The sequence below is a fragment of the Penaeus japonicus genome, unplaced genomic scaffold (assembly GCF_977035675.1).
Source record: "Penaeus japonicus unplaced genomic scaffold, GWHDUDI00000001_assembly GWHDUDI00000013, whole genome shotgun sequence".
In the NCBI taxonomy this organism is placed as follows: domain Eukaryota; kingdom Metazoa; phylum Arthropoda; class Malacostraca; order Decapoda; family Penaeidae; genus Penaeus; species Penaeus japonicus.
In genome coordinates, this window is record NW_028234415.1 from 15258615 (window position 1) to 15276662 (window position 18048).

At 42.3% G+C, this 18048-nt stretch overlaps 1 protein-coding gene across 1 annotated transcript in view; it reads right to left on the reverse strand.

Moving 5' to 3' along the window:
* Positions 1–3239: 3239 nt before the first annotated feature.
* LOC122260703 (uncharacterized) overlaps positions 3240–18048 on the reverse strand; it is a 51025-nt gene continuing 36216 nt past the window's right edge. The window contains 11 exon segments of the mRNA XM_086542903.1: positions 3240–3668; positions 3975–5201; positions 5573–5666; positions 8053–8095; positions 8372–8488; positions 8706–8846; positions 10635–10696; positions 11132–11230; positions 12983–13083; positions 13797–13933; positions 14869–14982. Of these exon segments, the coding sequence (XP_086399029.1) occupies positions 3384–3668; positions 3975–5201; positions 5573–5666; positions 8053–8095; positions 8372–8488; positions 8706–8846; positions 10635–10696; positions 11132–11230; positions 12983–13083; positions 13797–13933; positions 14869–14982 (2420 nt within the window). The 3' untranslated portion in view covers positions 3240–3383.

Consider the following 18048-nt stretch of genomic DNA (forward strand, 5'->3'; position numbering starts at 1 on the left):
TGACGGCTGGTATGTGGTCTTTCCGAGGACCATCTCCTCTTTTTCTACTTTAAAGGCTAGCTGGCCTTTGCAAAGATAGGAGTGGTTTGGGTTGTTGGCAACACTTGCTCCTCAGCTAATGAAGGTTTCGGAGCTTGCCCCTGAACTTGCTGCCAGCGATTTGGGGCCTGGTTTGTTGGCAGTTGGTTCCCTGATCTTCGATAGGTCTTCCAGGGCAAGATGTTTGTTGCTATTGCATTGCTTTGTTTTTCCCCAGGATGCGTGTTATCCATATGGCACATCATTCTTCTTACTTCTACATAGGAAATTTATTGCGTTTCTTTAATGGAGACGATCTCTTCCATCCTGTACAAATCACAGGTCTTATCTGAAACCATTGATAATTCAGATATAGTTTTCGAGCATAACTTGTCAGCATTTTACGCAGATGTCTACTGTTGATCAGCACTAGTTCCCGATGTGACCAAATTTCTGGCACATGAAACATCGCCTCGGAAAGCATATGTATGTGACGTCCATCTCATACCACATTGTCTTGACCTTGTCCGTTATCTCCTTGTCGAAAGTGAGAATTAGGATTGGCGTGTCTACCATTCATTATCTCCCTTCTTTTTGCCTCGTTTTACCTCTGTGATGCCTATTATGCCTTTGACCATATTAAGGTTGCTGCTATTTGAAGAAAAACACTTCTTCAGACCTCGGAGCTACTCAAGCTGTTGGACGTTTCCTACTTGAACCAATAGCGTCTTTTTCTTCATCTGTCAGATCTGTGAATTGCCATCACATCAATTGACGATATCCCTATATATCTGTAACGTTGATAGATCAATACTTTTTTTGCGAATTTCAAGTTCAGGAAGGTGTGGACTCTGGTAGGCACATGCGTCTTAGCAGAGCTCCACTCTTTGGACTGTGTTGTATGGAGAAGGTAGGACTCAGTAAAAAGAATCACGCTGGAACAACTTTGGTTCTAGGTGCAATTCGGTTTAGATTTATAATGTACATTATTATTTATTTCTGGGCAGGCCAGTAAGAATGAAACTATTTCATAATGTAATTTATGAGTAGTTTTGGTCCTAGCTTGAGGAATTTGCAACAGAGTTGATAAGTTGCAGATTGTGCCAAATCTGACATTGCAAGTTGTCAAGTTGGTATCAGTGTGTTGGTTGCAATTTTGCTTCGCTGGCGACCAAAAGACGTTACGATGACGCAAAGCATTTCTAGGATCTGGGCCTAGGACTTTCCAACAGCCTTTATATCAGATCATGGGGTACGGTAAGTAGTGCAGTCTATAGCCAAATCATCCAACTGGTGTGGGACCTGTTACTCAAGCCCGGGACTGCCAACTGAAGCTACACGAACATTTGACTCAATATCCTGTTCATCAGATTGCTTATTCCAGAGAAAGTCTAGGGTTTGTAGATTGACCAAACCTGTTGTCAGGAAGTCAAGGTGGATTGCCTTCCTAGTAACTTGCTCAGAAGGACTTCTGGCTGAAAGTAAAGACTGGATGTCCCATCCTATGTGTTGGTTCCCTTTGACTGATAGAATTTCAAACAAAAATATAATCTAAATACAAGGAGAGATTCAGAATGTCTCATACAAATATATAATACACTTTCAATATCATTTGATATCATTATATATATATATATATATATATATATATATATATATATATATATATATATATATATATATATATATATATATATATATATATATTACAATAATGCATTTAATGTGTAATCTGACAAAAGTATACTGAAAAATGGACTACGACTAGCAATAACCTTACAACAGGGAAATCTGGTATTTTCTTTATTGACCTGATGGGATAGAGTTGGACAAACCGAGTCTAAATATTTCTCATTACATTTCATCTATAACTAGATCTTAACATTTCATTATTGCCAGTTGATAAATGAGAACACAATTTGTCACTGGCAGTGATAGAAATCTAGATACTATTTTCTAATGAATGAAGCCATGTTTAATGAAACATACGAGCGTCCCTCTCAAAAAAGATTTTACTCATTAAATGTTTCCATGTCAACCCCTGTCAGCAATTCTTGATTAAAACAAAATCAGATGAAGTTACATATGAATGCCTCTGGAAAGAAAGATTTTGCAACATACATTACATTATATATTTCTATGGCCACTAGTAAGATAATTCTTGAACTCGAAAAGGAAAAAATAAGAACTCCTCTTTGGTCATAAATTTATTTGAAAATATACTTCTTTTCTTATGGTACAGTACATGTCAAAAGACTTTATACAATTGTACACATGCATAGCTGCCAATGAAATAAAAATTCTAAAACAATGGTATAAAATACAATCAACACCACAAGCAAACTTGAAACATATTTCCAATACAATATGAAATGACTGTAAATGTTTTAAACATAACCCCAAGGGTGAAGATGTTTTATGACTCTAAAAAAATATCATTTAAAAGAAAGAAAAAAGAAAAAAGAAAAGAGAGAGAGAGAGAGAGAGAGAGAGAGAGAGAGAGAGAGAGAGAGAGAGAGAGAGAGAGAGAGAGAGAGAGAGAGAGAGAGAGAGAGAGAGAGAGAGAGAGAGAGAGAGAGAGAGAGAGAGAGAGAGAGAGAGAGAGAGAGAGAGAGAGAGAGGAGAGGAGAGAGAGAGAGAGAGAGAGAGAGAGAGAGAGAGAGAGAGAGAGAGAGAGAGGGAGAGAGAGGGAGAGAGGAGAGAAGTGGAGTGGAATGGAGTGGAGAAGAGTGGAGAAGAGGGGAGAGGGGAAGGAAGGAGGGTAGGGAGAAAGGAGGGAGGGAAGGAGGGAGGGAGGGAAGGTAGGAAGAAAGGAGGGAGGGAGGGAAGGTAGGAAGAAAGGAGGGAGGGAGGGAAGGTAGGAAGAAAGGAGGGAGGGAGGGAAGGGAAGGAAGGAAAGGAAAGAAGGAAAGGAAAGAAGGTGGGAAGGAAGGAGGGAAGGAAGGTGGGAAGGAAGGAATGGAAAAAAGGTGGGAAGAGAGAGAGAGACATAATATTCTTTCTAGATGTGTTTCTAGGATTAATGTCCATTTTTTAAATACTTACATGTAGTTTTAATCAAACTGATTCTTATTCTTATAAATGATGATAACTGTCAATGTTGGACAAAGAACACTCCTTGTTTGTGGGATTATCAAAGAAGCAAGGATTAATACAACACATTTTTTACCAAGTATTGTGAAAGGAAATGTAATGTGATGACTTTCATTGTGGAAAAAAGTTCCAAAATTTGTAAAACACAACTATTACACATTATGCATAACAATCCATTCCGTTTCCCAGGTATCAAAACACGATAAACTAAAATTAGCTTGATATCAGAGTAGTTGCCCTGAGATTCTGCAAGCAGACAAATGGAAATTGGATTACAGAGGCATGTGATATGCCTGTTCATCTGCTGCAACTGACTGGTCAGGATTTAATGGTAGCATAGCTGACTGAGGAACTGGAGATTGTTTTCAGTTTATGGATATTAAAGGAGGAAATGAAACTGGAGGGAGGCAGACTGAGGGACTAGAGGTTGTTTTGCATTGATAACTATTATAGGAGTGAATGAAGACAATGAGGGATAAATTTGGGAACAAAGGTGGCTGGTAAGGTGGCAGATTGTGGATTGAAGGTTGTTTCAAGTTGAAGGGCAGACACATAATTCAAAGGAATTTCATTATCACACTGCATTTGTTTTGGATGTTTTCTTTCTGTTTCAATAAGTTTGTCAAACTCTTGACTATTAATTTCATTAGAAGTGAGAACTGTAAAACTGTCTTTTCATAATAAGATGGTCTTACAGATTCAGTAGGGACTGAATTTTACATGGTGTCAGTAGTAGTAAGTGAATGTAGCATGAACACAGGTACTTGAGGCTGCAAATTGAAATCCCTGAAAACTGAGCGAGACCCTATTGGTTGAACGTTTAGGTTGTGATTACTTTCTTCTGATAAGAACATAGGTTAAGCAGTGTTTGATGCGCTGCCCTGGCTTGGCTGTTTGCTAGTCATATTTTTATTGCACATTTCTGACACCAACACTGGAAAGGATACCATAGGTTGTATCTGATTTTTTACCGTAGTAAAATAATTTTTATTCATATTTCCTGTAGAACCAGTAACTTTCTTTGATAATTCACTACTTTTTCCCTGAAAAAAGCTATGATGTAGCATTGTTGATAAACTTTGGTCACCCGTAATAACAGAATTTTGTCTGTTTTCATCAGTAACTGACCCTGGAAAATTTGTTTTCAGCCATTTTCTCAAACCTCCAGCTGTTGCATCAGGCTTTTGTCCATTTGTTGGCTGAACTCTAATTGTTTTTTCTCTTTGTGCTTTCTGTGGCTTAAAACCTGTATTTAACCACAGTCTTAAAGGCTCCTCAGAAGTCTCTAGCATTGCTTCTGCTTCCTTCCCACTTTTTACACTGGATATAACTGGAAAGAAATCACTTTCCACTCTCTCTTCCGTAATAGGTGATGTAGGTAAGATCTCTAGCAAAGGATCACATGTAGGTTCTGTTGCTTTAACATAGACTTCATTGAAGTTTTCTATGATTCCAGCTTCTACAAACAACACTTCAGAGTCACATTCTTTTTCTTTCTTTATCTGTTTCTTCTGTACAACCATCTTCTGATTTTTTGTTTTTGACTGTGTATTATATGAAACATTCGCATTCTTTGCCATTGTTTTTTCAATTCCTACTTTGCTGACCATGGAATGTTTACTTCCTTCATCTATACCCATAAGCATGGGGTGTGTTTCATTAACTTTCTTGGCCTGACTATTCTTTGATGATAGTTGACCTCCTTGGGGAAAGTCAACTGGCATTTCTACCTCTTCAAAATGCTGAGCCAAATTCTTTTTCATAGAACTATCTTCTTTTCTTTTTCCAGCTGTTATTCTGATTCGCTTGGGACTGCCAGTATTTGTGATATATCTCTCACTGTCATTGTCAGAAGAAACCACTCCTGTCTGAGTTTTGGTATTGCTATTTGAATTTTCTGTCTCCTGGAAAGGCTTTTTTCTTTTTGGTTTACTACAGATATTCCCCAGGTCTTTAACATGTGTAAAATTCTTTTTGACTTCCACTTTGGTTTTTTTAAAAGGTATTTCAGTTTGGGTATTAGTTTCCAAATCATAAGTCTCTGCTGAATGTAAGGCCACACAGTCATCACTTTCTGCAATTTCTGAAAAATTAAGACAAATTCAGCTTGATGATTCTTGCTACACAACCTAGATTTATCACACATATCTAGCTTTGGTTCAGTGATAAAAAAAAGTTGCTATGAATAATGCAAATATCAATAATCAGACATAATATCAAACAAAATTCCAAGATCATAGCTATCAATGAACTATGACAACAGAATGGATGATAAAAAAAAGTTGCTATGAATAATGCAAATATCAATAATCAGACATAATATCAAACAAAATTCCAAGATCATAGCTATAGGTACCTAGCCTAGGTACAAATATCTACTCTTAATGTATAGATGTTGAGGTCAATGCATGCAAGCAATCTGAATCTGGGTTCAAGCACTGTGGTGCATGTATACACGCACTCTCGACCATGAGCTTACATCTGCACATGTTTTGCTGAGTTTGGCTCCAAAAATATTCCTCTTGAGACTTGTGGTCTGTTCTTCAGTGAGGGCACTGATGATATGTTTGTACCTAACAGATGAAGGGATCTGTATATGTATATATATATATATATATATATATATTATATATATATATATATATATATATATATATATATATATATATATACTATATATAATATATATATATATATATATATATATATATAATATATATGTATTTATGTATGTATAATACATATATACATACATATATACATGTATATATGTATGTATATATATATATTACATTATATATATACATATATACATATGTATATATATATACATATGTATATACATACATACATATATATGTATATATATATTGTATATATACATATATATACATATATACATACATATATATGTATATATATTGTATATATACATATATATACATATATACATACATACATATATGTATATATGTAAAAATGTATGTATATCTACCTATCTATATATATATGTGTATATCTATCTATCTATATATATGTGTATATATATCTATATCTATATCTATATATATGTATATATATACATACATATGTACATATGTAATATATATGTATATATTTATGATATATATGTATATATACTATATATATAGAATATATTATATATGTATATGTATATATATATAGTATATATATATATAAATATATAATATATATATAATATAAATATATATGTATATATATATATATATATTATATATATATATATACATAAATAACTATATATATAACATATATAACATATACTATATTACATAATATATATTAATATATATTATATAATATGTATATATATCTGGACAAGTCTCTCTTTAGATATACATGACCTTTGTTAATATGGGTGTTAATTGTAGGGATTATACTTATATATATAATGTGATATGTAACAAATATATATAAACATGTATAGTGGTGTTCATATATATATTTATATATATGTATTTATATATGTATTATGTACATATATATATAATATATAAATATGTATATATTATATATATAATATATATATATTATATCATATATATATATATATTAAATAATAAATTATATTTATATATATATATATATTGTATATATATAATATATATGTATATTTATATATATATACAATATATATACATTATATATATATATATACAATATATATGTATAATATAATATATATATATTATACCCCCCCCCTGGTCCTCCCCCAAGGGGGCTAACACCTGCCCAAGTGTTTGCCGTGCGTGGCGCCCCTGTGCGCTGGGAGATGGGAGTCCTGGAGGTTGAGTGATGCTGTGTATGAGTACGCCTTGCGGCTAGCAACATGCCTCTTTGGTCCTCTATTCCAGCAAGATGGGTGGCCTGATCTCGACTCGGTTAGGTCAATCGGCTGGTCTCTCCTTCGAGCTAGGCTAGGGTCAAGCAGCCCCTGTCTTGCAGACAATCGCATGGTCTTAAGAGTGCCATTAACGCGAGGCGGGGGTTGCGTATATCCTCCCACCACCCCTGTGGCTTCTGAGCATGGTCTCAATACAAAGCTTCCCCTTGTTGGACTCCGTGGTGGGTGGGGGTGTGGGAGGATGAATTGAACCGCTCCTCATATGGCATTTACATCAAATAAACCCATGACTGACACCCCTGTTGACGAATCTTGCATGAAGATGATAAAGGCTGTCACCTTGGACCCCTTCGACGGCTTTGATGATAAAAGGAAAAAGATGGGTAGGGCTCTGGCGTCAGTCCCAAAAAATAACACCCAAGAAACTCGGGCTGGACCCTCCAAACCAACCCCAGGCTCTGACAAATCTCTGGCGCTGGTCCAGACAAGAAGTCAAACAAAAACTGGAAGCCAGACAGGACCCTCCAACCCTACTGGCCCCACTGCCAAAACTCAGGCGTCGGTTTGGAGGACAGGCAACAAACGGCATCGGCCGGCTACAGACTCAGAGGGCGAGTCTGCAGCCCCAAGTCGGTTCCCCCTAAACCGGAAGGATTTGACAATGCCTATCAGATGGTACAGGCTCTGGAAACCCAGAGACTGTGCTGTCTGATGATTAGAATTGCCAGAGACAATGGCATGATAATCGTTCCAAAGGACCAAACCACCCTCACCTTCCTCCAGGAGACTGACAAGCTCCTGGATGGGCGGAAGGTGAGCCTGTTGGCCCTGACTCCCGAAGAGAGGAAGTCCAAGATGGTGCTTCTAGGCTTCCCTCTGATGTATAACCTTGAGGTCAGCACTGCTCATTCCACTGCTCGACTCTCGAAAGGGAAGCACCCAACCAGGGAAATCCTGGTCACTTTGGAGGGAGCTCCAGTTGCGTCCATGGACCTTGGCAATTGGGGCTCCTACAGACTCAGGACATATGTCCCAGACCTGCTCCAATGCTTCACATGCCAGAAGTACGGACACCACAAGGCCACTTGCTCTGCAAAGCTGAAATGTGGTGAACAGAGGTGTGCCTCAAAGCACACAAAGATGGCAAGCGGGACATCACTGCCAAGTGTCCCAACTGCCATAAAAAACACCACGCCTGGAGCCTTGGATGTTCCGTTAGAAAGGAAGAGGCTCTTCGGTGGCAAGAGATCGTTGCAAAACAACCAGACTTTGTTCCCGCCCCTCCAGGCATTTATGTCTGGTGGCATAACAAATGGGTAAAGGCTTCCCCCCCTCCTAAGAGGAAGGAAGCACTGCCCAAAGCGAAACCAGCACCAGACGCCTCCAACTCAAAGGAGTTTCCGGCTCTGGTGGATGTTCCAAGATGGAAACAGACCCGGATGGGGTCTGAGAACACCTTAAAGGCTACCCCAAGAGAAGGACTTGACGCTCCTGCTGAAGACAGTCGTCACAGCAGTTGCGACAGCATTGGGGAGGACCAGTGAGGAGACGGAGAAGGTAGTCAAGGTAGCCATGACGGCAATGACTCAGACTGTCGCTGTCCTGAAGGAAAAGGACATGAGTCCCCAAGGCCACAACTCCCACTCCAACTCAGGGTGAGACTCCTCCCCCACAAACCCCCAGGGCGAGACCTGTCTCCCCGACAAACCTGCGGTCAAGACCACACTGTCAGAGCCTGCGCCCAAACCCCAAAGGGTGAGGAAGCCACGGCCACCCAAAAGGAAGGCCAAGGCGACAAGGAATACTCTACCTCCCAGGAGACCCAGCCCTTCCAATAACTCTACCTGTCCTGATGACAGTGACCAGTCAAGTGAGGAAATCACACTCAATGAGGAACTCACCAAGGAGTTGTCAGACTCCAAAATGTCTGACGATACCCACACTGGGGTGTCAGACACTGAGACCGAATACCTTGACATCAATGACATAGTGAACGCAGACAAGCACTATGGCCACTAACCAAAACATACTGCAGTGGAACATCAACAGCTCCCTTAGGACCGCCCTTCTCCATGCAATCGTGCGATCTCAGAACATTGATGTTGTCATGCTCCAAGAGACTCTAGCAGGGAAATCTGTCCGCTTCTCGGGATATCATCCCTTTGTGCTGCCGAGAACGCAAGGTACCAGAGGCCTGATTACCCTTGTGAAGTTGACTATCCCCTGCTCCCTGATTGCCAATCCTGTGCAGTGTGGAGAAGGTGTCGAATTCCTTGCTGTTGAGATCCATTTGGCCGGGGGTCCTCTCAAGTTGTACAATGTATACAGCAGGCCAAACTGTAGGGGCTTAGATATCAGTGAAGCCTGTGCTGGTGCAGCACATGAGCCAATTCTCATAGGGGGGGATTTTAATGCCCACCACCCCATCCTGGCTCCCACTCAGACACATGATGTGGCAGGCTGCCACATAGCTGAGGTGCTAGAGTCATGCCCCGAGATTGCTCTTTCTCAACAGCCAGGAGCCTATGCATGTTGGCGGGGGGGTCCTTGACCTCACCTTTGTCACTGCGGCCCTGGTCGAGAGAATTAGTTGGTCTGTGGACAACACTGCCACATGCGATCATTATGGGATAGTAGCCACCATCTTGGATGCCCAAGCACAATCCTCGATGGAAGGTGGAAAGAGCTAACTGGAAAGCCTTCCAGGAGGCTCTGGCCAAGTGCCTCAGAACCAGTGACTTCTCACTTAATGATAATGTGGATATACTTGAGGCCAGACTAGTAAATGCCATAGACGAGGCAGCCTCAGAAACCATCCCCAAAACTCGTCCGTGGTCCGGGTGTTTCCAAGATGCCTGGTACTACAATGATGAGATTAAGGTCAACCACAGAATCAATATGTGCAGAAGACACTTCCGCAGACAGAGAACTCCCGAGAACCATGCTCTTCTGAGAGAGGCTCTCAGGGATGCTCAGGAAACTGCTAAGAGGTTAAAGCAGGAATAGTGGCTGGCATGGTGTGAGTCCTTTGGCCACCAAACCTCCCTTTCAGAACTGTGGAACCGTATCAGATGGGCCACAAATCGCTCAGTCCACATAAAGACCCACCATGACCCTTGGTCGGAGGCGGAGAGACTGGCACTTGAGTTCTCTGCTAGAACAAGTAGCATCAGTCTACCAGCAGAGCTGAGGGCATGCCAAGAAGAACTACTCCCAGACAGGCATGCCCTCATCAGAGAAAAGGTAGTCGAACCTGATGATACAGATGTCATGTTCTCTCTGAGGGAATTACGGTGGACATACAAGACCAGTTCCCAATCAGCCCCGGGTTGTGATGGGATCTCCTACCCCATCATTTCCCACCTAGGACATGAAGGTGAGCTTGCACTTTTGCATCTCATCAACAAGTCCTGGGAAACTTCCTCGCTGCCACAGTGCTAGAAGAGGGCTGATATAGTTCCCGTCCCCAAATCAAAGGAGCCGGGACGGTACCATGCCATCTCCCTGCTCAACTGCCTGGGAAAGACAGCAGAGAAAATGGTACTGAATCTTCTCCAATGGAAGCTGGGACCTCCACATGAACACCTGCACGGATTCACAAGGGGTAAGAGCACTACCCACAGCATGGCCACCTTACTGAGCACTGTCAGCAACAACAGCGCTGTCATGGTCTTCCATGACCTGGAGAAGGCTTTTGACCTGGCAAACCCGCTCGCCATTCAGGAGATCCTGATCTGCAAGGGAATCAAAGGCAGACTGCTTGCCTAGATTTTTCAGAACAGAACTGCCAGAGTGAAGTTCCAAGGTCACCTTTCCCGGCATTTGCCTCTGGCGAATGGCACCCCTCAAGGAGGGGTCCTTAGGACCCTCATGTTAAACATTCTCGACATTTCACTCCCAGCAGGGTGCAAGATCATTTCGTATGCAGATGATCTAGCAATTATCTCCACTGGGAGAAGAAATGTGAATCCAGTCAGAAAGGCCCAGTGTTGTCTGGACCTAATATCTGAGGAATGCTGCAGAGTCGGGCTTAAGATCTAAGCAGCCAAATCGAAGGCTATGGCGCTGAAACATGATGTCTGTGATCAAAGACTGCAAGTCCAAGGTCTAGAGCTTGAGTGGGTACACGTCTACCAATACTTGGGGGTATGGACTGATAAGAACCTCAACTTCCACTCTGAGATCAAACGTCTCTTAGACCGGACTAAGCCAAGGCCCTCTGCCATGAGAGCTCTGTCGGGGCGGCGCTTAGGGGCTGGGCACCATGTACTAAGATTTTTCTATGTGTACGCTGTCCGTCCCATTGTGGACTACGCCTCCATTGCCCTGATCAAAGTCAAGCCTGGACTCAGGAAAAGGCTCGACATCATACAAAACAAAGCCTCCAGGATTATTCTGGGTGCCCCTGGGTGGGCTAAGGTTACCAACCTCCTCTTGGAGGCCAAACTCTTTCCCCTGGACACCCGGATTGATCAGATGGCGGCCCAGTTCCTTGCCAATATCCTACAGTCCCTACTGGACTCGCAGCTAAGACAGAGAGTGCAGCGTCGGCTTGCACAGAACCAAGAGGTCTTTGCTAACAACACCTGGCTGTCTCACACAACCAGAGTGCTGAAACGCTTTGAGCTCATAGAGACACTACTGGTTAGGGGCATGGATCTCCCCCACCCTATGTCACAGCCCCGCCATGGGCACGATCCTTGATAAGAGTTTTCTGTCATGAGTCTATCAAGAAGAAAGACACAGTACTCACTGCCTCTATTGAAGGCTGAGGCGGAGAGGAACATTACAGCAATCACGCAGCTGAATAGTAAAACCTACTTCACGGATGGTTCTGCAGACCCCATCACCTGCACTACAGGCACCGGTTTTGCAGCAAGGGGCATAGCGAAAGCTATGCGGGTATCTGACAATGCCTCCTCGCTCCAGGCAGAGGCAGTAGCTATTATGGGAGCCCTAACCCATGCAGCCCAGACGGACGGGCATGTTGTCATACACACAGATTCTAGGGCTGCCACTGACAGCCTGAAACAAAGCACGCCCTGTGATAATGTTTACCTAGTAACCACAATTCTCACTATTGCTCAGAGAATCCTGGACCAGGGAAGATGCATTATCATCAACTGGATCCCAAGCCATGTTGGTATTGAAGGAAACGACAAAGCTGACAGGATAGTGGAGAAAGGCAGGAAGAAACTCTTGAGTGATCTTGTGGTGCATCCTAGCCGTGAACTGCTAAGGTGTAAAATGATGGTTGCAGGGCAGGTCGGTGCCCTGCAGCGACATAGAGAGGAAGCGAGAACCTCCCTCTCGGCCAGCTGGTACTCAGACGCCACAGGCTATGAGTCGCTGATACTCTCTCCTAGAATATCAAGGTGTGCTGAAGTCAGTCTGCACAGACTGAGAATAGGCTACCCTTGTGCGTGGCAAATAATTCCCACTATTGGGCAAGATGAGCGACACTGTGAGCATTGTGGCGCGCTGGACGCCAAATTAGAGCACTACCTGATGGAAAGGGAGCACATTCGCTTCCTCAGGCTGGGCCCAGAGACGACAGCCGCCGGGCTGGTTAGATGGCTATGCCTGTCACTTGCCCTCTGGCAACTGGAGCGCCTACAGGCAATCTGACCGCCACGGTAAGAGTTCAGTTATGATGATCAGATAAGTCAGCCCTTATAGCTGATAGAGACTGGGCTACCCCATCCACACAACCCGGGCGAAGCGATGTCTTCGCAAATCTCTCTGAACTGAGCTGAATTGAATTCAGTGATGATCAGATAAAATTAGATAAGATGAGTCAGCACTCATAGCTGACTGAGGCTGGGCCGCCTTGTGCATATAAAAAATAGCCATACTATCATATTTTCTGTGAAAACTAAAAAAGACTGAATTACATTGATGCATCAATTTCGAACAAAGGTTGATGTAGATTAAAAAAAAAACAACTATCCTGAACGGAACACAAAAACAAAGTAACAGAATCACACTGCACTTTGCAGAATTCTATGCTTTATTGCTGTTTCAGAGTCAAAATGCACTATTAATTTCATGAAGTGAGAAATGAAAAATGTCTTTTCATGTCGTACCTGTGATGAATTTTAAATTCAGTAAAGAATGCATCAACACCTTGGGTCAAATTGAAATATGAAACTTGCTCTATTGGTTTGTTTAGCTTTGATTACTTTCTTCTGTTGCATTTCAATGTTTGGTGCGCTTTGGCTAGCTTTTTGGCATCATATTTTTAGTTCACTTTTTTGTGGAAACCATGTTGTTTCTATTTTGCTGTAATAAAAAAATTTTTATCAATAATATTTCCTTTCTTTGATAAACTACTTTTTCATTGACTATGGTGGCTAAATTTGGAACAACAAAGTATGTTCATCTGTAAATCCTCCGATAAAGCTTGCACAATATAAATATACTTGCATCTGACTTTTATCCATAACAATTGTATTTTCTCTGTGGCTTAAAACTTGCACAATATTTATCCATCAAATATCAGTGTGGCATCTTCCATTTCCTCTGAACTATGGAAATAAACATGGACAGTTGGAAAAGGACTTGATGAAGATAATATCTCTACATATTAAATATATCTTTCATATACCTCATTGAAATGTTCTATGATTCCACTGTATAAAATCTTTCAAGACAAATTTATATCTGGGCTGAAATGAATTTAAAAACAAGAAATTTGTGACTGTATTTGTGTTATTAAATATGTTAGTGAAATAGAACAAATTGAATAATTCCTCTTCCTCCTATCCACCTAATTAACACTCTTCTCTCATCTTTTCTAATAATTGCCCTCTAAATTCTTTATCCGTACCAAATTTGCTCCACGGGTGATTTCGAAGGGTTCTCCATAACCTAAAGTTCCCGCAAAGAAGATGAAGTTATCCAATGTCAGCAAATTCGTCATGCCTTCTTTTTCCACTGTAAAAAAATCAACAACACTTACCATTAAAAATCAAAGTTAAAAGTGCAAAATAAAACTTTAATCCAAGCTTTCATACTTTGTGTTTAGAATAAATCAGTGAAGGTAGAAAAAATTTCCAAAAGGGATATATTCTAGATCAGCCTAGACATTCACCAAATTATTAGAAGCTTGTTTATCAATCTAAATGTAGTCACAGCCCTGTCGACTGTGCCAGAGGTTGACCATCCTCTCTTGGATTTGAAATTATTTACCAATAGGTGATTTACATTTAGCTATCTGCACTCTTTTTTGAATTACGTATATCTATATACCAAGAATCCATACACAAGTTTGGTGGAGATAATGAAAGAGATAATAAAGGTAATAGCCTGCTCATGGTATTGTAACTAAACTGAAGAAATATTTTAAATACTAATATTTGCATTTAACAACTGAACAGTGTGTGATTATTTGTAAGGGTTATCATTATCATTAATCAGTTAAGGACAGGTAACAAGATAACATGTCAAGTGGTGGCAACGCCAGCCGCTGGGGACAAGATATTTCGTTGTGACTATCCTCCTGGCTGGTGTGCCAGGTGATTGGGTGTATAGTGCTTGGCCTTGGGATGAAAATCCTGAGGCATTAGTATTATGCATTTGAAATATCCAGGCATTTTGACCATTTGGGGCCAAAATAGCCCCATCATTAATGGGTTAAAATCACCTTTATTATCATTCTTATCATTTTTAACATTATCATTAGTCTTTTTATCAATACCATAATAATATTAACCATTATTACATTTATCACCTTAGACTTTACATTGCTACCAATTTTAAAAACTTATTACATCCTATTGATATTTTAAAATCGTAATGTCCTCACAGTAAAAAATAAAAAAAGTGAGAAAAAAAGAAATGACAAGCAAGCAAAGGATCAAGGCACTTACAATACTTTCCAATTTCCACACATGATCGCAGTTTCTTGCCATAGGGTGGATGATAATATACATCATGCCTTGCAGAATGGGATATCTGGCGAGTTACTACTTCTCGAACCCAACCTGCAATTCAGGAAATGTTTTGTCTTGATGGCAGCAGCAATCAGAGTACACAAAATATACATAAATGTCAGTTTAACCCGTTCACCCCGGTTGACGTGATAGTACGTATTGTGGTTTTCGCGTCAGATGACCTGGACGAGCTATGAGGGGAAGCCGCGTGCTCGGGTAGAGTGAGCGGGCAACCCAGGCTCGCGGCTTGTGCGCCCGAGAATCTCGAGGCGTTAGGCTTATGCGTTTGAGAACCCCGGTATTGCGACCGTGCAAAGCCGGAACGGCCCCGGCGTGAATGGGTTAAGAACATTGAATGCAGATGATGTAAAAGACAAAAGATCAATAAACCCTGAAACCCAAAGATTGTCACCTGTAGGTGGTTTAGCAAAATTAAATCCTAAGTTGACTTTTCATACAGGTAAACATAGAAAAATATATATCTACAGATTTGCATTACTATAGACATATGACATACTTTTGTTGCACCCAAAGTTGTGCTTCTAGGGTGCAAAAGATGATTCTTCAAATACATTATCAAATATGGGTAGGGCTCTGGCGTCGGTCCAGAGAAAACCCACCCAAGAAACTCGGGCTGGACCCTCCAAACCAACCCCAGGCTCTGACAAATCTCTAGCGTCGGTCCAGACGAGGAGTCAAACAAAATGTGGATGCCAGACAGGACCCTCCAACCCTACTGGCCCCACTGCCAAAACTACGGCGTCGGTTCGGAGGACAGGCAACAAACGGCATCGGCCGGCTACAGACTCAGAGGGCGAGTCTGCAGCCCCAAGTCGGTTCCCCCCTGAGCCGGAAGGATTTGATAATGCCTATCAGATGGTCCGGGCTCTGGAAACCCAGAGACTGTGCCGTCCGACGATTAGAATTGCCAGAGACAATGGCATGATAATCGTTCCAAAGGACCAAACCACCCTCACCTTCCTCCAGGAGACTGACAAGCTCCTGGATGGGCGGAATGTGAGCCTGTTGGCCCTGACTCCCGAAGAGAGGAAGTCCAAGATGGTGCTTCTTGGCTTTCCTCTGATGTATGACCTTGAGGTCATCACTGCTCATTCCAAGGTGGTGGGAGCTTCTCGACTCTCGAAAGGGAAGCACCCAACCAGGGAAGTCCTGGTCACTTTGGAGGGAGCTCCAGTTGCGTCCTTGGACCTTTGCAATTGGGGCTCTCAGGGATGCTCAGGAAACTGCTAAGAGGTTAAAGCAGGAAAAGTGGCTGGAGTGGTGTGAGTCCTTTGGCTACTAAACCTCCCTTTCAGAACTGTGGAACCGTATCAGATGGGCCACAAATCGCTTAGCCCCCAAAAAGATCCACCATGACCCGTGGTCGGAGGCGGAGAGACTGGCACTCAACTTCTCTGCTAGAACAAGTAGCATCAGTCTACCAGCAGAGCTGAGGGCATGCCAAGAAGAACTGCTCCCAGACAGGCATGCCCTCATCAGAGAAAAGGCAGTCGAACCTGATGATACAGATGTTATGTTCTCTCGGAGGGAATTACGGTGGACATACAAGACCAATTCCCGGTCAGCCCCGGGTTGTGATGGGATCTCCTACCCCATCATTTCCCACCTAGGACATGAAGGTGAGCTTGCACTTTTGCATCTCATCAACAAGTCCTGGGAAACTTCCTTGCTGCCACAGTGCTAGAAGAGGGCTGATATAGTTCCTGTCCCCAAACCAAAGGAGCCAGGACGGTACCATCCCATCTCCCTGCTCAGCTGCCTGGGAAAGACAGCAGAGAAAATGGTACTGAATCTGCTCCAATGGAAGCTGGGACCTCCACATGAACACCTACATGGGTTCACAAGGGGTAAGAGCACTACCCATAGCATGGCCACCTTACTGAGCACTGTCAGCAACAACAGCGCTGTCATTGTCTTCCTAGACCTGGAGAAGGCTTGCGAACTGGCAAGCCCACTCGCCATTCAGGAGATCCTGATCTGCAAGGGAATCAAAGGCAGACTGCTTGCCTGGATTGGCGATTATTTTCGGAACAGAACTGCCAGAGTGAAGTTCCAAGGTCTCCTTTCCAGGCATTTGCCCCTGGAGAATGGCACCCCACAAAGAGGTGTCCTTAGCCTGGCTCTGTTTAACACCCTCATGTTAAACATTCTCGACATTCCACTTCCAGTGGGGTGCAAGAAAATTTCATATGCAGATGATTTAGCAATTATCTCCACTGGGAGAAGAAATGTGAATCCAGTCAGAAAGGCCCAACGTTGTCTGGACCTATTATCTGAGGAATGCTGCAGAGTCGGGCTTAAGATCTCAGCAGCCAAATCGAAGGCAATGGTACTGAAACATGATGTCTGCGATCAAAGATTGTGAGTCCAAGGTCTAGAGCTAGAGTGGGTACACGTCTACCAATACTTGGGGGTATGGATAAATAAGAACCTCAACTTCCACTCTGAGATCAAACATCTCTTAGACCGGACTAAGGCAAGGCTCTCTGTCATGAGAGCTCTGTCGGGGCGGCGCTTAGGGGCTGGGCACCATGTACTAAGATCCTTCTATGTGCACGCTGTCCATCCCATTGTGGACTACGCCTCCGTTGCCCTGATCACAGTCAAGCCTGGACTCAGGAAAAGGCTCGACATCATACAAAATGAAGCCGCCAGGATTATTCTAGGTGCCCCTGGGTGGACTAAGGTTACCAACCTCCTCTTGGAGGCCAAACTTTTCCCCCTGGATTGATCAGATAGCGGCCCAGTTCCTTGCCAATGTCCTACAGTCCCCACTGGACTCGCAGCTAAGACAGAGAGTGCAGTGTCGGCTTGCACAGAACCATCAGCTCTTTGCTAACAACACCTGACTGTCTCACATAACCAGAGTGCTGAAACGCTTTGAGCTTAAAGAGACACTACTGGTTAAGGGCATAGACCTCCCCCACCCTGACTATGTCACAGCCCTGCCGTGGGCACGATCGTTGATGGAGTTTTCTGTCATGAGCCTGTCAAAGAGAAAGACACAGTACTCACCATCTCTATTGAAGGCTGAGGCGGAGAGGAACATTACAGCAATCACGCAGCTGAATAGTAAAACCTACTTCACAGATGGTT